The sequence below is a fragment of the Symphalangus syndactylus genome, chromosome 23, assembly GCF_028878055.3.
Source record: "Symphalangus syndactylus isolate Jambi chromosome 23, NHGRI_mSymSyn1-v2.1_pri, whole genome shotgun sequence".
NCBI classification, from domain to species: Eukaryota; Metazoa; Chordata; class Mammalia; order Primates; family Hylobatidae; genus Symphalangus; species Symphalangus syndactylus.
The window spans coordinates 29262141-29289271 of NC_072445.2; the positions used below are offsets into that span (position 1 = coordinate 29262141).

The window sequence follows — 27131 nt, forward strand, 5'->3', positions numbered from 1 at the left end:
CCCTTGTTTTTATAGATAATGAAACAGCCAGTTAAGCACCTGCCCAAAGTTAAACTTGGACACGGTTTCTGAATTTCCTTTCTATTAATACTTCACCATACTACCTAAACATGGAGTACAGTTTGCATTTCAACAAAAAAATACAGATTTTCTTTTAAATGGCATGTTTTGAACAAGAAAATTCTCTTCATCCCAAACATATATTCATAGTAGATTTACTTAACATTTACTAAGAGCCTCACACTTGATGGCTGCTATGTGGGGACAATTCTCTCTCAGCTAGTGCTGCCTACTGATCATCAGAACAAAAAGTCCAAAGATCACAGTGTGTATGATCTAGGCACCATGTAGACAACACATGAGGGATAGAAAATAAGATGTTGAAAAATAAATAGCAAGGGACATGAAGATGGAGACATAAGAGTTTGTGTCTTTTCCAGAATAAAAACCAATAGATTTACTTTTAACCTGAAATGTTTGTATTAGCAGTAGCATGGACTTCTTAGGCACACAGGCATCAACTGTTGCTCAAAACCTCCAAACAAATAAAAGCATATATATTATTTATATACGTACAAGTCAAGGTTCCCTTACTTGACCAAAATGAGAGAGAGAGAACTTAGTTTTGCTGTCTTTCCTTGCCAAAATATTTTAAATTAGTATATTTGACTTGTATTTTTAAACTCCTTAAATTAATTTGAATAAACTGCTATGTAACATAATTGTTTCATAGATAGGAACTTCATGGTCAAACATTTTGGGCATAAGTTTTATCCTTCCAGAATTTGATCCGGTTTTGGCGACAGGAGTATTCGTATTTTGATAGGAATGCCTGACATTGGATAATTTTCCTCAAAAAATTCTTAGCTCACCTGGATTGTGAAAAAAACCTGAATTTACAGGATATTACTTAATTGTACATTCATATTTTCTGATCTGCATGTCTTTTTTAAGGTCTTCGTCTAGGAGACAATACCCATGTGGGTATATAAAAGATGCCACAGCTATTAGCATGGGGCTGAACATATTATACATACATCGAATATATAGGGTACTTTATCATTAAAAATATATTAACAACAAGTCCTACTTTAAGAATTTCACAAAAGAAAAACTTGTTTGCAAGTAACTGGTTAAAAGCGAACTGTATCTCCTAACCAATGCATACCTTTTTTCCTTGAATCCCGGGTAAACCCATGTATCCTGGTTCTCCTGGGGAACCCATTGCTCCTGGTTCTCCCTATGTAACACAGAAATTCCACAAAGGTCACAGAGCTACTGCTTATGAAAAGCACCACTGTTTTTATCTCTACATATCTCAATTTTAAAATGAATGGTTAAAAAAATTTATTGACAATTACTACTACAGAAATAGTAAAGAATAAAATGTTTACTAGAATCCCAGTAAAATTTCTTGTATTTTTCTCTATCTTTTCCAGCTGAAAACTTCTCACAGAATTTCATATTTTAAAATTCTGTAAATATTTGTTATTTTTATGATACTTTATAATTTCAATAATAAACGAAATAATAAAGTTGTAAAAATAATAAACACAAGTATCTCTTTTTTGTTTACCTATTTACTAACACTTATTCTCCTTGAAACTGCTTTTTCTCAAATTGCTACTTTAAAAAAAGCTTATTTTCTTGTTACAAAATAATAGAAATAATAAAAATTATTAAAAATCTCATAACCCAATATTTTTATTTTGTTATATATTTTTTCTCTAATTCATGAACACACATATACAGTTAATAAAATGTGCTCATATACATGCATAATTTTATATCTTTTAATCTCTAAATATATTAATATTATAAAGTTCTTATTATGCTATATTTTTCATAACATAATTTTTAATTATGGAAGAGTATCCATATTTATCGACTGTATTTTATTTAATAAAATTCTTATTGTTAAACATTACAGTTTTCACAATTTTTGTTTTTATAAAAAATATTGGAATGAACATCCTGGTAGTTAAATTTAATTATTTATATATATTTATTTACACATATGGAATATTCTTTTGTTAGAAATAAATTCTTGAGCTATTTTTCAGTACAGGGTGTATTACATGAGTTATCTGAATTCCATTTCTCCACTCTCCATCATCCTATAGGAATTGTCCTTTCTGAAATAAAGTTTTTTGTTTTAAAGTCTTAAATTATTTGCAAGCACGTATTAATAATGCATTGACATATTTAGGATATATTTGTAAGAGATGCAACATAATCCTGAATATGCTTCATGGTTCTGTTTCGTTTTGTGTTTTGCCATTAGTCCAAAACTCTGTAACATCAACTAAAGATCACTCTCTTTTTTAAAAGAAAAGGAGGCTTTATTCTCTTTGCTTACTGTACTTACTTCCTAGCCATCGAATCATTCTCTAGATTTTTGAAGGTTGGAAGTGTATTAAAAATCCCGTTGAAATAAACATCAACCCATGTGGTTTGGAGGAAACTGGCAAAGGCCATTGTGAGTTCTATATCAAAGATGAAATTCCCATAAGCAAACAAAGAACAGTATCATTCGTGAGAACTACACACTCTTGTCTTCAGCTGTTTAAGAGAAGTCTATTCTCTGGACCAGGAAGGAAGTTCATGTCTGCATACAATTTTACCATTTTTCAAAAAATTAAGCCAAAGTTTATATCTTTATTATCCAATGACAAAGTATCTAAAAAACAGAAATGAAGCTCTGTATTGACAATTTCATTTCAGGTACCTTAATTTCATGATAAAGGTAATCCTTAACTTCATGTATCTCTTAAGAGATATAAAATGTTAATTTTCTTAAATAATGAGGGGAATTTACATTATAATTTCTTTGAAAATATTTTCAAATGCATCAAAATTACCTTGAGCCCAGAAGCCCCAGGCATCCCTTGAATTCCAGGTTCACCTTTGCTTCCCTGTCAACACATCAAAAACATTGGAGTTTTTTAAAAACAATTCTGTCATAATATATCTGATATAGACACTTAAGAGAATATATTTAAAATAACTTTTACATTTTTAACTTTCCGATTGTTTGATAGACTCTGTACATTAGACCTATGTATTAAGAAAAATGAAAAATTATTTTAGGCAACGAAGGGGTTCCACACATTCATAAGCCTCTCTAAAAACCTGTGTTAAAGCTGGTAGCTTCAAGCATAAGGGAGGAGAGTCAAACCTTTAGTGGCCAGCACTAATAAGTCCAGCCACCACACTGCACAGGTGGGAGATATGTACTTTAACAGCATCCTCAGGGCTGAGATCCTCATCATTATCCTGTTTCACTTTCTCAGTAGGACTCATCTTCAGCATGCAACTGAAGGAAAGAAGAGTAGCTTCAAATGCACAATGGCATTTTTTGAAGGAGTGTGAATCAGAAAATGTTTAGTTTGTGCTTTTTCAGGATTCCAGTGCAGTTCTTTCTAACAGATGGAAACTTGGAGTACAACGCTGATAGGGCAAAGAATGTAACACAGAAAAGGAAAAGTGGATAGAGAAAGAGAAAACAAGTCTTCTGGCTAATAAGGAGAGACTGTCAAATGTAGTTCTGGCTTTCGAATACTTTGATACCTGAAATCACAACCCAATGTCTGGCAAAAGCCCATAATTAAGCAGGTTGGTGTGACACCTAGAAGGGGAACACAATAATTACCCAGAGCCAACTTGGGTTTACTAATCAGTGAGGCAAACCAATGCCATTTTCAGCTTTTAAAAAAGTTTTGTAGGCTGCTCATGATTGTATATCTAGAAAACCCCATTGTCTCAGCCCAAAATCTCCTTAAGCTGATTAGCAACTTCAGCAAAGTCTCAGGATACAAAATTAATGTACAAAAATCACAAGCATTCTTGTACACCAATAACAGACAAACAGAGAGCCAAATCATGAGTGAACTCCCATTCACAATTGCTTCAAAGAGAATAAAATACCTAGGAATCCAACTTACAAGGGATGTGAAGGACCTCTTCAAGGAGAACTACAAACCACTGCTCAATGAAATAAAAGAGGATACAAACAAATGGAAGAACATTCCATGCTCATGGGTTGGAAGAATCAATATCGTGAAAATGGCCATACTGCCCAAGGTAATTTATAGATTCAATGCCATCCCCATCAAGCTACCAATGACTTTCTTCACAGAATTGGAAAAAACTACTTTCAAGTTCATATGGAACCAAAAAAGAGCCCGCATCGCCAAGTCAATCCTAAGCCAAAAGAACAAAGCTGGAGGCATCACGCTACCTGACTTTAAACTATACTACAAGGCTACAGTAACCAAAACAGCATGGTACTGGTACCACAACAGAGACATAGATCAATGGAACAGAACAGAGCCCTCAGAAATGATGCCGCATAGCTACAACTATCTGATCTTTGACAAACCTGACAAAAACAAGAAATGGGGAAAGGATTCCCTATTTAATAAATGGTACTGGGAAAACTGGCTAGCCATATGTAGAAAGCTGCAACTGGATCCCTTCCTTACACCTTATACAAAAATTAATTCAAGATGGATTAAAGACTTATATGTTAGACCTAAAACCATTAAAATCCTACAAGAAAACCTAGGCAATACCATTCAGGACATAGGCGTGCGCAAGGACTTCATGTCTAAAACACCAAAAGCAATGGCAACAAAAGCCAAAATTGACAAATGGGAACTCATTAAACTAAAGAGCTTCTGCACAGCAAAAGAAACTATCATCAGAGTGAACAGGCAACCTACACAATGGGAGAAAATTTTTGCAACCTACTCATCTGACAAAGGGCTAATATCCAGAATCTACAATGAACTCAAACAAATTTACAAGAAAAAAACAAACAACCCCATCAAAAAGTGGGCAGAGGACATGAACAGACACTTCTCAAAAGAAGACATTTATGCAGCCAAAAAACACATGAAGAAATGCTCCTCATCACTGGCCATCAGAGAAATGCAAATCAAAACCACAGTGAGATACCATCTCACACCAGTTAGAATGGCCATCATTAAAAAATCAGGAAACAACAGGTGCTGGAGAGGATGTGGAGAAATAGGAACACTTTTACACTGTTGGTGGGACTGTAAACTAGTTCAACCATTGTGGAAGTCAGTGTGGCGATTCCTCAGGGATCTAGAACTAGAAATACCATTTGACCCAGCCATCCCATTACTGGGTATATACCCAAAGGACTATAAATCATGCTGCTATAAAGACACATGCACACGTATGTTTATTGCGGCACTATTCACAATAGCAAAGAGTTGGAACCAACCCAAATGTCCAACAACGATAGACTGGATTAAGAAAATGTGGCACATATACACCATGGAATACTATGCAGCCATAAAAAATGATGAGTTCGTGTCCTTTGTAGGGACATGGATGAAACTGGAAAACATCATTCTCAGTAAACTATCGCAAGGACAAAAAACCAAACACCGCATGTTCTCACTCATAGGTGGGAATTGAACAATGAGAACTCATGGACGCAGGAAGGGGAACATCACGCTCCGGGGACTGTTGTGGGGTGGGGGGAGGGGGGAGGGACAGCATTAGGAGATACACCTAATGCTAAATGACGAGTTAATGGGTGCAGGAAATCAACATGGCACATGGATACATATGTAACAAACCTGCACATTGTGCACATGTACCCTAAAACCCTAAAGTATAATAAAAAAATAAAAAAAAAAAAAGAACTTCTACAATTTAACAATGACAAAAAAAACTGATTTTTTAAATAGGCAAATGACTTGAATAGACATTTCTTCAAAGAATATATATAAATGGACCACAAGCATATGAAAAGATGCTTAACATCACTAGTTATTAAGAAATGCAAATCAAAACCAAAAGGAGATACTACCTCACACCCAATAGGATGCCTGCTATCAAAAGCACAGAAAGTAACAAGCATTGGCAATGATATGGAGAAATTGGAACAGAATCTGTGTGCAATATTGATAGGAATGTAAATTGGTGCAACAGCTATAGAAAGCAGTATGACAGTTCTTCAAAATATTAAAAATAGAATTGCCATATGATTCAGCAATTCCACGTCTCAGTAGACACCCAAAAGAATTTGCAAGCAGAATCTCAAAGAGATATTTGTACACTCATGTTCATGGCAACATTATTCACCATAGCCAAAGGTAGAAGCAACCCATGTATCTGTTGACAGATGAATAGATAAACAAAATGTGGTATGCAATGAAATATTATTCAGCCTTACAGAGGAAGGAAATTCTCATATATGCTACAACATGGGTGAACCTTGATGAAATGCTAAGTGAAATAAACCAGCCACAAAAAGAAAAAAAAAAAAAAAAAGAAAACACGTGAAGATCACATTAGATTTAATTAAAGCATTTAGCACATAACAGTGTTATTGAACCACAGAATAATGATTCCTTAAAATTTCTAATTTTATAAGTGATTAAACTGAAATTCACAGACATGAGATTTGTTGAAAGTTATCTGACTTGATAAAGCTAATATATCCTAATATTATTTAGATAATTACTATCTTTTTAAGTTCTGGGTTATATGTGCAGGATGTGCAGGCTTGTTACATAGGCAAACATGTGCCATGGTGGTTTGCTGCACCTTTCAACCCATCACCTAGGTATTAAGCCCAGCATGCATTAGCTATTTTTTATGATGCTCTTCCACTCCCAACAACCCTCCCCCACTAACAGGCCCCAGTGTGTGTTGTTCCTCTCTCTGTGACCATGTGTTCTCATTGTTCAGCTCCCACTTATAAGTGAGAACATGTGGTGTTTGGTTTTCTGTCCCTGCATTAGATTGCTGAGGATAATGGCTTCCAGCTCTATCCATGTCCCTGCAAAGGACATGATCTAATTCTTTTTTATGGCTGCATAATATTCCATGGTTCTTTTTCCAGTCTATCACTGATGGAAATTTGGGTTCATTCCATGTCTTTTCTATTGTGAATAGTGCTGCAATGAACATATGTGTGCTTGTATCTTTGTAACAGAATGATTTATATTCCTTTGGGTACGTATTGAGTAAAGGGCAGATAATGTTTTTTAAAACCAAAACATAGTATAGTTAAATAGGCTTATAAATGTTTCCACAGCTATTTTTAAGTATTATAATATAAATTAGAGGTTTTCTAAAGATCTGCCTCAGTTTCAGCCTTATCTCTGCCCTACTGAATACGTTTTTGTCTCACCCTAGAACTTCTATCAATGATATTGACAGCATAAGCCACAAACATAAGCTGACAAAACTAGCAGAAAGAAATGAATATAGAAGTCAGTAAACTATGACCCATGGGTTAAATCCAGCCCAATGCAAGTACTTAAAGTTTAACCAGAACACAACCACACCCCATACCCGTTTGATTAGGTATTGCCTGTGGCTAATTTTGCACTATAATGGCAAAATTGAGTAGTTACAACAGAGACTTGTATGGCCCTCTAAGCCTGAAATATTTACTTTCTGTCCCTTTTCAGAAAAAGTTTCCAACACCTAATATACTGCAAGAAAAAAATTAAAATATTTCATTGGAAAGATTATGTGTATTTTTAATATGTGTAATTTTAACTTCTTAGATCTATTTTTAACAAAATAATTGTACAAGCACAAGACGCAGAAAACCAACTTTAGAGTCATTCATGGTAAAAATAAACAAACTGCGATACTGGAAATCCTCACTGGCCTACCCAGCCAAACCAGCAGAGTCTGCTTAAGTGGTAGACAGCACACATTGTTCTAAAACCTTTTACGGAAAGTCCAACAGATACAATTGACCTTCAACTCAGTGTGAGTCAACAGTGTGGTGTATCTAATAAAAAAAAAAAAGCTGATGAAATTTTAGGCTGCATCCTTAAGAATTAGAGAATCCAAAAGACAATGAGAGAGCCCATTGTGCACCAGTTAATAAGAGGTATTTTCTTACAAAATGACCTTGAGAAACTGTGGAGACCTGCTTAGGAAGCTCAGTCATTCCAGTGTATTATACCAACTCTGTGTGTACCTATAGCTGCTGGAGCCCACAATACTCCAAGGATCCACAAGGGTCTACCACTGATGGAAGAGCAGCTACCTTGTCTCATTATTGGGCTCCTGTGTCTTTTTTTTTCTCTCTCTCTTTTCTAAATACTTTAGAAATTAAAAGTAAAATAGATTAGGTCATCTACTCATACACCAGGGTCTATTCCCCTGAGGCAATGTTTAGTCAAAGGTTGAATGCTTCCAAAATAGCAATTCCATCACTTCCTTTTGGAAGGTTGTCCTAGAATCTATTTGCAAAATAGTTGGGAACAGTTTTCTGAGTGTTTTGTCTGATCTTCTGGTTAACCAAGAAAACAAAATAGTTCTCGTACCACAGGATTATATATAGCTAGAAAATGGTCAAATGATGACATTCAAAGAGTTTCAGCTCTACCTTGAGAATAACTAACCTCATATCCTAAATATATTTGTCAAGCTTGCCTTACTTATTTAAAATCTAAAAGTAAAGATAATATGCTCTTACTCACAGAATTAGTACAATTTACAAGGCACTTTATATACATTCCACTAAATAAAAATACTGAAAAGAAGACTAGAAAACTGATATTGTAAGAGATATTCTTATTCATAACTATGAATGCTCTAGACTGGTGGTTTTGGCACTGAGCTCCATAGAGCTCTAGTACTCCTCAATACTAGACACCAAGACACCAAAAAGGGAGAAGGGGGCTGAGCAGCAGGAGATTCTGGACCCTTTCCAACATAACAGGATGAGCTTTACTTTAGCTCTTATGCTGAGCCTTTGCAGATTTAATTCTTACAAGATTTTTTTCATAGAATAAAAACCACATTTAAAATACAATCAAGGTAGTAGTCAAATTTTCATCAAAGTTATAAATGGCCACTGTGCTTATACAAAGTTCCCAGTCTTGTTAATTTTATCATATTTACCTTAGATCCTGGTGTTCCAGGCTGACCTGGTGAGCCATTGCTTCCCATTAAACCCTACAATTTTAAAAAGGAATTTCAAGAGTAACTTAGAGAAGATTATTAAAAAATCTTAAATCAATTTCCAAGTTACACATTCTCATAATTAATTCACTAAATTATAATACAGATCTGAAAATATAATACAATATTTAGAAAATTACTCTACCATACATCCATAAAGGATAATAAAAGTAAAAAATCAAACTATGCAAGATAGCATGAAGGCTAGCAGATTGCTTATAATTCTATTGCTTACAAAAACTACAAATAGAGAAAATGGAGAGCTAGTAAAAAAAATATATAAAGAAAAATTTTTTTTCTACACTTTTTCTTTTGTTAGGATGGCTAAGAATTAGGTGTCTTCATAGACGTTATCCTGATAACATTACTTAGAATTCTATTATCTTGAACAATATTTTAAAAGAGTTACATTCTAATAAACTCTCTGGATAATCTTTCTTCAAGGTACAAAATGGCCGTATCTTTAATCATATGATTCAAAATAAAAAAGGATAACTACTCTTTCAATTAGGACTTGATTTAATTTAGATTCTACTTTAAATACTATTATACATATTTAATACACTTTACAAAGGAAAAGGGATTAAAAAATCATTGTATCATTAGAAAATATAATCTCAATATGAACCTATAACAGACAATTTGATTCATATATTAAAATCGACATCACTTCTAGCAATAAACTTAAAATTTGGGGGGGGGGGAATTCTTGCACACATGCATTTTCATAATTCTGAATCAGTTTCATATACCATCTTCACTCTTGAAAATTCTAAAATAATTTACTCTGTTTTAGGAACTTCCCATACTATGTCTTCTATACATATTCTTTCCCATTAGTGTAATATGTTTGTAAATTTATTTTAAAATAAAAAAATCACTGAGATTTAGACTTAATGGTACTTAGTACTTTTAAATTAATAGCTAGAATATATGATTTCTAATTTATCTACAGTTAGGGTCCCTGATTTTTTTTGGGTGGCCAACTTTTTGAGAAACTGAAGAAATCTTTACTCTTTTAGAAGAATGCACATAGACATAATATGTTTCATACAACTGAATGGAATTCATGGACCTCAAATATTTTATTGCTGTATCCCCTACATTTTTATGAACTCTTGAATATGAACTCCTAGTAGGTAATAGCAACACTGCAAACACTTTGATGATAATGACATCAACATACAGGCATCCCTGGGGCTCCTTTTTTTCCTTGCTGTCCTGGAGGCCCAATTTCTCCCTAAAAAATCAAATATTAAAGAAATTATAAATTGTTAATTATCAATTTATTTCAAGAAAGTTTCTGCCAAAGCATAATGGAATGACAATTGAATATCAATCAGCTCAACTTTTTCTGCTTTCTCTTCCACTACTGTAAGGAAGGAGCAAGGCCTTAAAGACCTTGGCATAGAGTCTGAGTATTTACTGTCAATATTTTTATTATGACATTTGTAGTGACATTTGCCATTCTTTCAAAGGAAGACCTAGCAGCTTAGATGGAGTTGGTAAGGTAAACAACAGAAATAAAAATCAGGTGAAAAATTTTCCTATTTCTCACAGAGTTTAAGAAATATAATAGTGAACATAAATTAATAAAGAAAAATAGAGTAAAAAAATAACAGCATTAGACTTCAACTTCCAGGGTTACGGCTGACTAGGTCTTCTAAGTCCAGAACAAAAATCCTAGAAGGAACGTCCTCTGTGAGAGAGTGCTGGTCTTCTGAGAAGTAGGAGAGGTATTCAAAGATCTCTCATTTTAATGAAATATACTTTGAGTTGGGGCTATAATTATGAGAATTTGAACTATACAGAAACTGTGCCAGAGACAGAATTGTAGGAGCCAAGAAAGGTGGAAGTATCTAAGGATGGATCTTCGGCTCTTGGGAAACTGAATGTTGGCCAGCCATGGAAAGGAAGCAGGAATCTTAAATACCTATGATGACTCAGGACTTTCAAAGGGGGCTGAAATGGTATCCATGGCTACCAGCAAGAGGCAGGTCTTCATTTCCCAGTTAGGCTGACAGGACACCCTCTAAATTAAGATGAAGCAATGAGCTCATGATAAACAATATAGAAACAAGAGACAGCAAGCTACAGGAATGAGAATAATAAATAATAAACTGCAGATATTAGAACTGTTAGAAACAGAATTTAGAACTAGATATGAGATTTTTTAAAATTAAAAAAAGAATCATGAAAGACTATTAGTACTGAAAATACAACAAGAGACTTCAAGTACAAAAAGTTGTGGTTTAAAAAATTATAAACTCTAAAAGTGAAAATTATGAGTGTTTATCATTTTCAAAAAAAATCAATTGATCATTCTAACAGATTAGACACAGTAAAGAGTAAGTAAACTATAAGGTATATCTAAAACATTTAACCAGAATGTAAGACAACCAAAAATATGGAAATATGGTAGGTAATGCTAAAAAGAGATGTAGAGCATAAAATTAGAAGAAATTAAAAAAATGTCTAACCAGAATTCCAGAAACAGAGAATGGAGCAGAGGTCATATGGAGATAATGGCTGATTCTTTCCAGAACTACTGGAAATAATTCCACAGAGCAAAGAAGGAAACTGAATGCCCAGCAACATGAATAAAGAGATATCCATATCTAGGTATATTGTAGTGAATTTGAAGAACACTAAAAACAAATAAAATACCTTAAAAAGTTCCAAAAGAAAGAGACAGATCACTTACAAAAGAATGATAATTAGAATGACAACAGATTTTTCAAAGTTAACAATGAAAGCCAAAAAACCCATAGAATAAAATCTTCAATTTACTAAGAGAAAATAATTGTCAACCTTGAGTTGTATAGTCTACAAAACTGTCCTTCAAAACAAGAGCAAAATAAAGAAGTTTGTAATTAAATAAAAACTGAAAGTTTATTACCAAGATATCTGTACTAAAAAGACATTCAAAAATAGAGTTAATTATGCCATGATTATCTTAGAGAACAAAGTTGAAAAGTAACAAAGTAAAGGAGGAAGCATATAATGTAAATCTAAATTAATATTATCTATATAAAACCACCACAAAACAATATATACAAATTTGTAAAGCCAAAACAATGGCTTCCAAAATTATATAACATTTGAAAAATTAACTGTTACCACAAATGTAAAACTGTATTTTATCGTAGACAACAATTCATTAAATGAGCAGATCCAGGCCCAAAGCTTACTCTCATGAATACTTACCTTTTGGCCCATTAATCCTCGGTTTCCAGGAAATCCTGGGATTCCCTAAAAACAAATAAAATAGATTTTTAACTTATAAAAAATTGAAGACTTTATCATTAAAGAAGAAACAGTCACAATTGGAATTTTAACTGGTAAATAACACATATTTTCAAATGTATACATATTATAATATTGCTATTTGTAATAATCCAATATGGAAAAGACAATTTATGAGATATAGCATTATATGAATATTACTGATATTTAGAGCTTTAAATAAAAGCTTTTTGAAAAAGAAACTACAAGGAAATTCATCTCAGTTCTTGCACCCCAACACGAGTGACAAAATTAAAATGATGTTTCATTTGCACACATTCTTCTATTACTTCTAATGAATCATGCAAGAAAATCTGTTAAATGATATAAGCTCTGATTTAGTGCAACAGTTCCACAAGCCCTCAGTCTCACCACCTTAGTTAAAAATTAATTTAACTAAATGATTTCCTCCAACCTGAGCCTTGAAATACCCAAGAACCTAAATATTCATATAAAAAATGGCAATCTTTTCTCTTAATAACTCCCTTACTGATGCAATCATGAAGAATATGAAGACCACAGTTTGTGAAGAGACATAAAGAAGTACAGGTCACTCTTTCACATGGCTGAACTCATATGCACATGTCCCTAGCAACATTCAGAAAAAATTAATGTTAATTCTATCAAGTTAAGAATAAATTTAGCACATTTATTGCTTGCAGAACAGTTCTATTGTCTGCCTTTTGATGCATTTACCCAAAATGATCATTTATCATGCAAAACAGTCATTGTACTAATCAATTTTTGCTTTTTATTCCATTTTCTTAGCACCTATTTTGGTGACATTTGAGCTGAAATTGTTAACAACATTTATATTTATACAAATGTATTGACACTGAAAGACAAGAAAATTGGGTCACATCTGTATGACTTTGAAAACCCTCTGCACTAGCAGGCCTTCCAAAGGAAAGCAGTACTCTTCAGTAAATCACAGCAGGTGCTAGAGCTGCCATTGCCAATGAGATCAAGTGTCTTCTTCTATTGCAAGGAGAATCTGCCATTATCTTTATTTTCACACCTTGAGTTTATAAATACAACCTTTATTGATCAATGTGCTAATCACAATTATAGGGCAAGACATAAACACATAGTTCTAGTTTTAAAATCTGAACTTAAATCATACATTGGAACTCAGTTTGGTTCTATTCAGCTCAATTCAGTTTGCCACTTCACTATACCCTTTGCAGAGAACAAAAGTGGTATGTGAGCAATGACTATCAACAAGGGACTCACAATCTAGTTGCATAGACAAGCCTTTATAAATGTAAGTAGAGAATAATAAGAAAACAATAAAAATACCTTAAAGTAACAATATAAAACACGATCACAGTACACCTAATAAGCACTCTAAAACATAAAGTAAAAGTAAAATCACTTGAGTTATGAATATAAAATGAATTGTACCTTCTTATGCAGAAAATGTATATTCTCAATGCAATGAATTAAGATAAACATTATTCAAAATAAGGGCCTCCATTTGAATGAACCATAATTTGGTGTGAAACCACCCTGTGACCTCCTCCCATTCAAACACCCACACACATATGAAAATTCACTAAAAGTTGAGATCAAGTTCTGAATTTAACGAAAATACGTGTGTAAATTCTTCTCAGAAGGAAGGTGGCTATACATTGTTCTATGCTGGAAAACTGGTACAGTTCTGTCAATGTAATAACCTTGGCCCCCAGAATTCCTAACGGGCACATGTGATTACCAATGATAGTGTCAGACCTGAGAAGCTGAATTTCTTACTAGTCTTTTATTATTTAAAGTTTTCATCACTATTCAAGTCCCTGTGCCTTTACACAGTCTGTGATGTTAGCAGAATTAGTTACAGATATCCTGAAGACAATCCCAGTGTTAGCAAGTTCACATCCTTTCCCTGGAGAAAACAGTTATACCCAGGTTTCCAAGAACAGCACCCTGGCTTCCACAAAGCCCTTGAGAGCCCGTTTCCCCACTGTTTACTCCTTGGATTTGATCTGATTCTTTTATCTGTGATAGTCTAATACTGATCTTGGTCTGTAGTAGAACACAGCCACAAATCTTACATTATTTCAATATATCTGATATTAAGATTATTTGGGGGAGATTCCAGATTATAAAAAAAAATTCCTTTTCTTTTTGTTCATCCTCTCAAACTGGCCAAAAATTTACATATATTTCATAGATATGTATGTCCATGAAGTCCTAATAGATCTTCTATGTCCAATTATGCTAAGAATTATTACTTCTTTTACAAATACCAAGTAAAATATATAAAAACTACACGATATCAAAAACAAAACATAGGCCTGATTTATCTAAGGAATTCTTGGCAAAACTAATATAATACCACAAGCACGCACAGAATACCAGCTTATTGAGGGAGAGGTTAACCAGGGAAACTGAAATCATTCAGAGCTATATTAGTTAATAAAATTCTCCAAGGTAAAATTTTCTTGGGCCCCCAATATGTGTATTGAAATTGACTAAACTTTGCTAATTTTACATTAGCAGTCATATTATCCAAAAGCATTTGAAAGTTAACAGTTTGTTGATCGCAAAGTATTTAGTGACAATTATTTTATAGCGCAAATGTGTTTCCAAGGAGACTATTTTCTATTTCGCTGTGGTTTTGGGTTCAGGCAACTGTAACAATGTCCAAGTAAAGACAGAAACAAGTAAGAGTAAATGGACATATTTCCTCTACTTCTGTGATTTCAGTTTGGGTTTGAGGAAGAGCAGAAAGTCAACCAGAAAATCCTGCATAATGTTGTGGTTAAAGAACGTTGACACAAAAAATTGTTCTAGAAGCTTCTCTGTAACCATTTAAACCACTGCTGTACAACAAACAAGTTGTTAAGAATAGAATACATACTTTAGAATAAAGAGTTTGACTTCTATTTCCTAGAGAATATTTTGTAATGAAGGAAATGTGTCTATGACAATATTACTTAGAAAAGACAAAATATCACATTATACTCTCCATATGTAATGAGTGTATTTACTTATCTATGAATTTGGACCATCTTAGATCAAATTTGCTTTTAAGTAATGCAATATTTTCAATTCACTAAAAAAGATCTAAACTATTAATGGTATTTTTATATCAAATTATCTACCTTTCTACACAATGGTAGAGATATTTAATATCCAGTTATCAAAATATCAGAAGTATATTACATGTTTTCTTCATTATATCAAGAAGTGATTTATTCATTCTTAAAGATTCAATGAAGAAAAAATTCACATGTTGAAAGTATCATTCTCATTAACTAAAAAGATTCCAATCTGATTATCAGTAAAGAGCACAGTAGAAGCCATATGAAGCAGCTAAAAAAATAGATGCTGGAGTCAGCCAGCCCACGTCCTAATAGCAGATCCACTCCAGGCCAGTTATTTAAACTGTAAAATCTCTGAATCCCAGTTTTCTTTGTCAGGAAAATAATAAAACCTGTCTCATAGTGTTGGTACATTCTATCAATTAGCTTTCACAAATATTTAGCTCAGTGCTGGCACAATAATGAATAAATTTTTATAACTGTCTCTTCACAGCTCCTCCCTGACCTTTGAAAGTTGTGAAATACTTGGTCAATTTTTTTCCATGTCTCTACATTTTGTCCTCTTTCTCCATTGTGAGGCTTTTTCTTTTTTCTTTTTTTTTTTCTTTTTGCCTTTCTACCTTGCCTTTCCCTACTTTCATTTCCAAAAATACCATTATATGTAGGATGATGCTAGCAACCTAAAGTCCCCCATTCGGGGGCGCCAACAAGTCGGCATTGCCTCCCATTCAATACCTTTCATGTTTGGCTGATCTTGATTACAGAGTAATACTATCATGACTTTTGCTTTTTAAATATTTTAAATAATTCATCACTATTTGTTCAGAAAAAGATGACCAAGAGTATTAAATATATTTGTAGTTGAACCCTGCAATGTTTCTCAATAATTTTTTTTCCACAGTAACTGGCAGGCCATTATGAATGATTTACAACAGATTATTCCGTGGTAAGGTAACTATAGGGAGAAGTAACTTACAATCGCAGTTGCCAGACCTAAAAGAAACCAATATACAAGTACTTGCAATAAACCCTTGATAAGGAAATGACCAGTTTTCTATTCCCATATTATGCTGTAATTAATCCTTAAGAAAAAATAATCTAAGAATGTTGGATGAACTTATTCACCCTGGCCTGTAGACAAGGGCCCATTTGGGACTGGACCCAAATTACCCAAAGATAAACAATTTAAGTAGCAAATACTACTCATGTTCATAATAAAGCAGAAAGTGTCACGAGTTTCACCTTACAGCCTACAAAAAAAGAGAACAAAGATATCAGAGGAAGGAAAAGCCATTTGGAGGCCATTTTCAAGGCTACTCCAGTAACTGGCATTTCTTTTCCACACCTAAAGGCATTTCTACATTTTTATAAACCAATAAAATAGTCTGAACAATGTTACGTTGCAAAAGCATCCTTTTCCAGCACAAGACAAAATCACAAATTCTTAGCAAATTAAAATAACAAACCTGAAAACTCAGACAAGGACGAAGACTATCTGGAGAGGAAGGGAAAGGATTAAGAGATCTGGGACCCCTGTCACATAGCGGGAAAGTCATGTAGCCACCAGAGCCCAAAGGTCCAGAAAAACCACCTGCCCCTTTATACCAGTAAGTGAAATGCGTATGAAATACATGGATGTGTTAAAAAACAAACAAACAAACAAACAAGCATGTATGTATAGACATACGTAAAACTTAAAATCAATTCTATTTTGAAAGAGAAAGTTCCAAAATAATACTAGAGTTGTTCTAAAATGGTCTCTGATCCTCTGAAAGCCTGAAAAGTACCTACCACATTTTTGGGGTACATTTTTTGTTACTACATAACTCAAAACAAATTATGGTCAATTTCTCATTAAGAATAAAAGTAAAAGTGAATTTTTCAAAGACCCTTTTTAACTTTAGAAACTTTAACTTGGTGCTGAATAGAAGTTAAAATAGAAGATAATCTTTTCCAGAGAAACTGGAAAATTTTACTTTTTTTTTTGAAATTTTATATACAATAGAGGCAATCATACCAAAATATTTTAAAGCACCATTAACCATCCCCACCAAATAAAAAATGAAATTAGTTTGATAAAGAAAACACACTGATAAGTGAATTTTTAAACTTGGTTAATTTATACGATAAAAATAACTAGGTATTTAAAATTGTATCTAATCTAATATCTTCTATATCTTATTTATAACCTCATATTTTTGAAATGTGTATGCTATTCCATCTAAATCTCTAGACTAGTTATTGCATAACACAGCCCATTGTGAATTTTATGTTTATGTAATGTAAATCCCATTTTCTTATAAAAATAATGAAACGATTGATAGACAAATAAGCATTGATTAAAGTAAAAAAATTAAATTTGTTTTCTATTGATCCCTAACCAATTACCACATATTTAGTGCATTAAAACAACACACATTTATTCTCTTACTGTTCTGTGGGTCAGAAGTCCGGCATGAGTCTCACAGGGCTAAATTCCAGGAGTCAGCAATGCTACACCCCTTTCTGGAGTCTCTCGGAAAGAATCTGCTTCCTGCGCATTCAGGTTATTGGCAGAATTCTGTTTCTTGCAGCTGTAGGACCAAGGTAGCCATTTTCTTACTGGATGTAAACTTGAGGTCCATTTCCAGCTTCCAGGGGCGACTACATTCCTTGGTTTACAGCCCCAAGGAATCTATCCCTCATTTTCTCTATCTTCAAATGGGTCAGGTCCTTCTTCAGTCACATCTTTTTGCCCCATTCCTGCTCTGTATTTTTCCACTTTCAATTACTCATGATAAGATTGGGCCTCCTTAGATAATCTGGAATAAAATTTCCATCTCAAGGTCATTAACTTTAATCACATCCACAAAATCTCTTTTGCTGTGGAAAGTGTCAGGTTCCTGGGATTAAATTATGGCTATCTTTGGGGAGAGGAGAGAGTTGTCATATTTTGCCTACCACAGAAATATTATCTAATATCTGAGGACCAGATAGTTTCTATGTAATTTAAATTCCTCCAAGGCATTAAAAGGATGATCATCTAAATTCAAATTATGAAGCTACTAATACTAAGTCAATAATAATACCTAAAAAAGAAATCTACAAGCTGATGTAATTTGTTAAAATAAATGCAAATGGACTTACTATAAGGCTAGTAAGATAAATATAGCAGTGTGTCAGAACAAAAGTAGAGCATGGCTAAGTAGGGTTTGTCTCAGCATGCAAGAAATGTCCAATATAAAGAAATATATCCATATAATATACTGTACTAATGACATTCCCATATTAACAATTTAGAAGAAAAACACACAAAATTATCTCAAAAGATTCATTATTAAAAATTTATCATGCAATATTTGTGAAAACTCCCAATAATCTAGGAATAGAACTAATATTTGAAACCAAAGTCTGAATCAATCAGAAACCCATTTTAAACATCAGATTTGGTGAAACACTAGACATTTCTACTTAAATTCAGGAATAAACCATAGTTTATATTTTAAACCGGTAGTCACACTTATAGGGATATATCCCTCAGGGAAAATATTGCCTAAGTATGCAGAAAAAAAAAAATATATATATATAACATTAATAAGAGAGATTAGATTGATTTATAGCTATGCTATAAATGAAATGAGATAGATTTTATATTGTCTTATAACCTTATATGGAAAATGTTCATATTATCAAGTTAAATAAAAGTTTCAGTGGATCCAATTTGTTGTTTAAAAAAATTGTGTATGTTCTTATGTATTTGTATTTGCAAAGAAAAAGTCCAGACATAATCTCATTAAATGAGTAACAATTGTTACTGCTGGGAATGGGAATGGAATTTGGGTAAGTGAAAGCAGACTCAAATTTACAACACAACTTCTATACTTTTTGAGTACTTAAGATAAACTAAGTAAATAAATATATGTAAGAAGTGATAAATAATGAATAAAAGGATTAGATAAAACTAATAAAATGTAATCAAATACACAATACATAATAATAAACAAATGAAAAGTTGGCCCACACAAATTTCTTATCTTAAAAAATTCTCAAAAAATGTCGAAGAGTTATTTTCCTCACATTTAAATCATTCAAGAAATTACTGTTAAACGCTGGTCTTTCAAAATAAAAAAGTAAAGATATTAAAGGTTGTGGCTATCATTTGGTAAGAGAACTAGAACAACTGGAAAGAATTATACTGCAGACTCAGAAATCAATGCTGGGGGGATCTTAATACACCTCCCTGCTATGACCTCCCTGTGTAACACATTTGCTAAGTTTTCATGCCTTGGGAGATTATTCTTGCAGATAATTTTCACATATTGCTAAGTACACTGTGTTGGACAAAGGCATTCATATTGCTCAGGGAAAGAGAATGCTGTGTTTAAGGAGCACTTTCTTTCACAGGAGAGCCAGGAATTCAACATTTGGCAAAATCAGCTTTCCCAGGCACTATTTCCCCCATTTTCCCACAGTCATAGAACTTTTCTAACACAAAAAAATGGTAATATATTAGATCTATAATTACAGATTGTTACTTTTGTCTATTACATAAAATTTTTTAAATCTGGAAAAATTAATAACCTAAAAATTTCATTAAAATTGAAGGTATAATAAAACTCATAAATTGAAGTTATCTAATTTCTATCTTTGTAAGGGTTTACCTCTCTCATATAAGCAAGTTTAGTCCTCTTCAATTGCATATAGGTGTATTTTTGTTTTACAAAATAGATTTGTTTTTGTTATTTTTGTCAATAAACAAAGCACAAAATATTATAAATAAGCAAAGGAAACCGAACTCATTTGGAAATAAAATTTCATGTTATCATTTATGACAACATCAAAGCTTATTTAACCAGAGAAATACATATTAAAGCATGTATGGTCTAAAAAATATTAAAATGTGAGAATTATTTTCTTGTACCAATATCACTAAAACTAATTGTTCTCCTCCAGTAGGTAACTTTTGTCTTCCTACTGTGTTCATATTCCCCTTTTTGATCTACCTGTCTCAAAGTCTCTATATCAGTAGTTATTAAACTTTACATCAGACTCACATGCAGTTCCCATTAAAAATCTAGTTTCTTGGGCTTTGACCCCAAATTTTGATTTATCAGGAGCAGAATGGCCCCCAGAAAACTGAATTTTAACAGGCATTTCTATTAATTTTGAGGTACTCTGTGGATCAGAGCTTGAGAAATAGTGTTCTTTATATATTTTTTCAAGAGATAAATATACAGATCATTTTCAAGAGAGTATCATTTATTTATATATAAGTACATTTATATTCATAATACAGATAATTTTCAAGGCTCATTTACATATAGAGTCTCATATATTTTATATTATATATAAAAATATCTAAATTATTTATGTATAAGTGAGACTCTCTTGAAAACTATCTGTATTACAGGCGTTAAGCTTGGATTGCCATCAGGGGTTTTAAATTTATGATTATCTACCAATTAGATTTTAAAATAATCCATTTTATGCCTCTCTGCTTAAAAACCATTACATATAGATTATTTTTCTACCAATCTATAACCTTTGAACAAAATTCTTAACACTCTGCCTGTCATGATTAAATCTGATTATCTTTAATGGATTTTAGGAGTTTTAACCCACCACACGATTTTTATATACAGTTGACCCTTGAACTACACAGGGGTTAGTGGTGCCAAACCGTTGCACAGTTGAAAATCCATGGTTAAATTTTGACTCCCCCAAAATGTAACTACTAATAGCCTAGTTTTGGCTGAAAGCATTACCAATAACATAAACAGTCAATTAACACATATTTTGCATGTTATATATATTGTATACTATATTATCACAATAAAGAAACTAGAGAAAAGCAAATGTTGTTAAGATAATATGGAAGAGAAAGTATATCTACTATTCATTAAGTGGAAGTGGATCATCATAAAGGTCTTCACCCTCATCATCTTCATGTCAAGTAGGCTGAGGAGGAAGAAGAGGAGGGGTTGGTCTTGCTGTCTCAAGCGGTGACAGAGACAGATGTGGAAGGGGTAAAAGGGGAAGCAGGAAAGGCAGGCGCACTGGGTGTAATTTTGTGAAAGCACACTGTAATTTCTGCCCGATTTTTTGCTTTTCATTTATCTAGAAAGGTTCCTATAAGGCAGTAATCCTTCTTCCACTATTTGCTTCAGTGTCAGTACCCATATCATAGAAGTGTCCATGCCGTAAAAGAAGTCAAAAGCAGTCTTGAATAATCTGAACCATTCTACCAGCTTGTCTAACGTCAATTTGCTTTCTGGCACTGCTTCTTCTCCATCTTCTTCCCATAGTCTGGCACTGGTTTGGAGGCACTCATCACCATCAAGCTGTCTTCTGTTAATTCCTCTGATTTGGTGTCTGTTACCTCTTGAATCTCTCCACAATCCATATCTTGGGACCCTTGTCCCTTCACCTTTTGTTTTGCCATATCTACAGTCTCTTTTGTGATTTCCCTGATTGGTTGTGTCATAAGATCATGTACAACATTTAGACACAGTTTTCTCCAGTAGAATTTTATGTTTCAGTCTTCATGGCTTTTTCTATAACAATGATAGCATCTTCAGTGGTGTAATTCTTCCAGACTTTCATGACATTCTCTCTGCTGGGGTTCTCTTCTATAGCATTGACAACCTTTCCATACAGTACCATGTGTAATAAACTTTAAAGGTCCTCCTTATTATACAATCTAGAGGCTGAATTAGATACCTTGTCTTAGGGGGCAAGTAGACCATTCAGATGTCTTCATTGTTGAACTCATGGGGTTCTGGGTGGCTGGAGGCATTGTCTAATATCAAAAGACTTTAAAATGCAGTCCCTTACTAGCAATGTACTTCCTGACTTCAGGGACAAAGAATTGATGGAACCAATCCAGAAAAAGCATTCTCTCATCCAGGCTTTCTTGTTATACAACCAGAAGACCTGCCAGCTGGTGTTTATAGTTTCCCCTCCAGGCTTGGGAGTTAACAGCTCTATAGATAAGGGAAGTCCTGATTATAAACCCAACTGCATTTGTACAAAACAGTACAGTTAGCCTATCCTTTCCTGACTTAAACCCTGGGGTTTCTCTTCCTTACTAATAAATGTCCTTTGTGGCATTTCTTTCTTCCAGAATAGGACAATTCTATCTGCATTAAAAATTTGTTCAGGAAGATATCCATTCCTCCTCAATGAGATTCTTAGTGGCATCTGGAAATGCTTGTGCTGCTGCTTTGATGGCGGAAGCTGCTTCTCCTGTGTTTGACAATTTTTAAGCCAAACCTGTTTTTAAAATTATCAAACCATCCTTTGCTGACTTTAAATTCTCCAGTTTTTGTTTGAAAAAGCTGGAGAATTGATAAATTCTTCAGCTTTGTTTTGCTTTAATTTGTCATATAATAATTTTGCTTTTTAGGCCGGGCACAGTGGCTCACACCTGTAATCCTAGCACTTTGGGAGGCCGAGGTGGGTGGATCACCTGAGGTCAGGACTTCAAGACCAGCCTGGCCAACATGGTGAAACCCTGTCTCTACTAAAAATACAAAAATTAGCTGGGCATGGTGGCACATGCCTATTACTCAGGAGGCTGAGGCAGAATTGCTTGACCCCGGGAGGCGGAGGTTGCAGTGAGCTGAGATTGCGCCACTGCACTCCAGCCTGAGCAACAGAGCAAGACTCCATCTCAAAAAAAATAATTTTGCTTTTTAAAAATCATCTTTGTGTCTATTAGTATGCCTTTCTTATAGCAATCCTGCATTCACATAAAAGCTGAATTTTCAAAATGAGACAAAAAGGAATTTTGCGAAAAGTACAAAATTTTTGTACCTGCCAGCATAGCTGCAGCAACAGTTTCACAAATTTCCTTTTCTTTTTTTTACAACGGTCCTTACACTGTATTATCTCAAAATGGTGGGCAACTGCAGCAGCAGACCTCAATTTATGGTACATATCAAGCAATAAAACCTTTTCTTATAATGTCACAACTTTTTTTCTGCTTTTTGGGAGCACTTCCAAAATCACTAGTGGCACTTCCTATGTGTTTCATGATGTTATTCAGAGTTTACAGTATTGCACTAAACAATGAAAAATATGCAAAAACCACAAGAGATCTTTTTCTTTGAGATAGAGTCTCACTCACTCTATCACCCAGGCTGGAGTACAGTGGTGTAATCTCTGCTGAATGGGGCCTCCACCTCCCAGGCTCAGGTGATCCCCTCACCTCAGCATCCCGAGTAGCTGGCACTAGGCACACACATCACCACATCTGGCTAATTTTTTGCATGTTTTGTAGAGATGGGGTTTTGCCATGCAACCCACGCTAGTCTCAAACTCCTGGGCTTGGTCAAGTGGTCTGCCCACCTTGAACTCCCAAAATGCTGCGATTACAGGCTGGAGCCACCACACCCGGCTGAGATCACTTTTTACTGTAATACACAATTTACTGGAAAGACAAACTGCTCCCATGGAGACAATTAGCATCACATGGCATTTTAAGCTGATACCTGCGACAGTTGAGATCACCACAATAGCAACAGGAGGTGGTTATGAAATTATTACAGTAATACAATATGCACTACAGTTAATTTTAGGCAATGATGATTTAATATTGCATCTTTACATTTGTTTACATTTATCTCAACTGCAAATGGCACTATGTATGCTCTGTAAATGTTTGTATATTTAAGTTGTGATAAATTTTAAATTTTTATTATAATAAATAATACAGACTAATATCTGTATATATTTTTTGCACTCAAAGCATAACTTTTTATTTTAAAAAAAATTTCTATGCAACATGGTTCATCCACAAGTTTTTAAAACTGTCGAAACTCTCCAAAAAATTTTTCACTATATGTATTGAAAAAAATCCACATGTAAGTGGACCCAAACAATTCAAATCCATATTGTTAAAGTCAAAGTCTGTTTACATGACATCAACCCATAAAATTTAGACTTGATATCCTGTATACATGGTAAGTTTCCTCTCATCCATTCTCTTCAAATCAGAGATGAATATAATCAGTCCCCATACCAGTGAGACTACTGAGCCCACATAAGCAATAATGAGACTCTATTTACTTAGAGGGTATGTTATCCATTCTAAGAATTAATCATACATCATCTCATATTTGCAATTCCATTTATTCCTCTTGAAATTTCAGGGCTCAATAAAGCCTCTTTCAAATTATAAAGAAATGGATAGAAAAGAGAAAAAATCAAATAAAATACTTCAATGCTTATCAGTGGTTCTTACAATAACAATAATTTAAAGGACTTCTGGCTGGGCGCGGTGGCTCACGCCTGTAATCCCAGCACTTTGGGAGGCTGAGGAGGGCGGATCATGATGTCAAGAGATCAAGATCATCCTGGCCAAAACGGTGAAACCCTGTCTCTACTAAAATACAAAAATTAGCTGGGCGTGGTGGCACACGCCTGTAGTCTCAGCTACTCAGGAAGCTGAGGCAGGAGAATTGCTTGAACCCGGGGGGCAGAGGTTGCAGTGAGCCGAGATCGTGTCACTGCACTCCAGCCTGGCAACAGAACGACACTCCATCGAAAAAAAAAAAAAGATTTCTTAGAACAACACACAAAAAAAATCAGTTCCGTAGACACAGAGCTTCTAAATTTAAAATCAACAATGTTACTTTATGTTATTGTTTGATGATAGTTCAGTTTTACTATGTCAATGATATTTACGTCATTTATAATAGGAAAGAATAAAACAGATCTGTGATTAAACATGGTGGGACTTCATTAACTAATTTATACAGATAATGAGCCAACATTTGTGTGTGAGGTCAAAATTAATGACACAATGTTTTCACAGTCACTACATTGCCAAGTGTCATATTGTAGAAGACCAAAAAGTTACAGATATTGCTTACAAATTTAGTCAATCCTACAGCTAACCTGAGCATCTACATTATTTTAGATAAAGCCTATTTCAAAATGCATTGTAAGAGTTATTCTCAATTAGATTTTAAAACATAATTACTATGACAATATATTATCGTAAGTGTTTTATATAGTAATATTGTTTTATAATAATTATATACATAATTACATTATTACAATAATAAATATGAGTGAATTTTCAAATTGTACTATCCAAATTGTTACATGTGGGCTGCCTTCACACTAAGAACTGCTGTGTGAAATTTGTAATAGCAGATATATGAGTGTCAAGTTAAAGTTGGTTTACTTGGCACATACTGGGTATGTACCACTCCTGGAGCCTGAAAAAGGGGTGAGAAAAAGTATTACAAAAGACTGAAACACCTTAACATACAATTGCAAATCAAGTAAAAACAATAACAGAACTAGAGGGTTTTTCTCCTCTTTCTTTTCAATCTAAATAAAAAACATAGTCAAGCAGGCAAATAAAGATACCTCCACTTTACTAGCATCACAAAGTAGATTGGTAATTCCACAAGGGAAATTATCACAGCAATTCATCATGAATGTTCCCCAATAATTTTATGCATGTCTTCTGTGTGTATGCATAAAACTGATATGCCAAATAATCACATCATAGAAAAGGTGATTAAACAAAAGATCTACTTGTCTCTTAAGTACATGGTAACTTGGACTGGCTCAGCAGTAAACATTACATCATAAAGACAAGCATAACATGTGGTTAAGCAAGAATTTGAAAGGCATGAGGAAAGGAAACAATAAAAGCTTCTATGAGCCAGTGTTTCAACCACACTACAGTGATCCCCATGTCTTCATTCCTTGAAAAATGAGACAGCAAACATTTCCAAAATAAAACTGCTAAGGCCATCCTTCATTAAGAAATATGTACTCACCTCCATAGATCCAGGAAACATGGCATTCTTTTTCTCCTTTTCATGGAGCTCCAGGGATCTCAGCTCACAGTAGAACCCAGTCCCTGCCTAAAAATTTTCACTGTGAGCCTTAAGGCTCCCTGTACACAATGGGGCTGGCTGGTGAGCAGAGAACTAGAAAGCAAATGATTTAGATTGCCTGATGAAAACATTAACACCAAATACAACATGCCATCAGGATTGAGCACCAGGACGAAAATAGCTATGACAAAGCAGCAGTGGAAACTATTCTGCAGATAATTTGGTTGACAAGAATTGACCAAAGAAGACTATCTCGTCAACATGATAACTTGGTCTAAAATTGAACTCAGTTGAAAATGAATATTTTATGTTACGGTTTTTTCAACTACTGGTAAATTTATTCTACTGCTGCCCTCATGTTGCTCTGCCCTCACCATCCACCTAGCTGCCCAAGATAAAATGAGAGTGATTTTAGGAAAAGAAAGTTCCAAAATATTAAGTTAGGAAAAGAAATTTCCAAAATATTAAGGATTCTTTGAAACAATCTTGTCCTTTATTCTTAGAATAAAAACTAAAATGTAGTCTAGCAAAGTTGGCATCTTTTAAAAGAAAAAAAAACACTAAAAAGCACTCAAAATCTAGTCCTCAATTGTTGTTATAATACAAAAACAATAATTATTTTTGTTTATGCTCATGAGAGAACATATGTTTATGTTTATTATGTTTGTGCTCATGGGAGAACATAAAATAAAGGCAAGAAAAATGCAACATAACAGACATCAAAAACCCAACTGGGGAAAAATAAGCGAAGTAATTGAAATATAATTAAACCATATGATCTGTATCCATGCAGATCCTTTTTTACGCATATGTATTCATATATTGTTTAACTATTATATATAGCACATTAAGTATCATCCACTTAATTGCTTCAAATTTACAATATGATAACACAGAGAAGAAATATGGGCTAAAAGTTACTAAATACAATAATGGAAAACGTAGCAAAATGAGAAATAGACAAATTAAGTTTTTAAAAATACATGATAAT

The 27131-nt window shown here is 33.7% G+C and overlaps 1 protein-coding gene across 2 annotated transcripts in view; it reads right to left on the reverse strand.

Moving 5' to 3' along the window:
- The window catches only part of COL21A1 (collagen type XXI alpha 1 chain), a 198649-nt gene that overhangs the window by 11258 nt on the left and 160260 nt on the right, over positions 1-27131 (reverse strand). For both annotated transcript variants that reach the window (XM_055263888.2, XM_055263890.2), the window contains 5 exons: positions 12181-12225; positions 10160-10213; positions 8914-8967; positions 2862-2915; positions 1169-1240 (listed from right to left, as the gene is read on the reverse strand). In XM_055263888.2, the coding sequence (XP_055119863.1) occupies positions 1169-1240; positions 2862-2915; positions 8914-8967; positions 10160-10213; positions 12181-12225 (279 nt within the window). The remainder of the gene's footprint in view (positions 1-1168; positions 1241-2861; positions 2916-8913; positions 8968-10159; positions 10214-12180; positions 12226-27131) is intronic.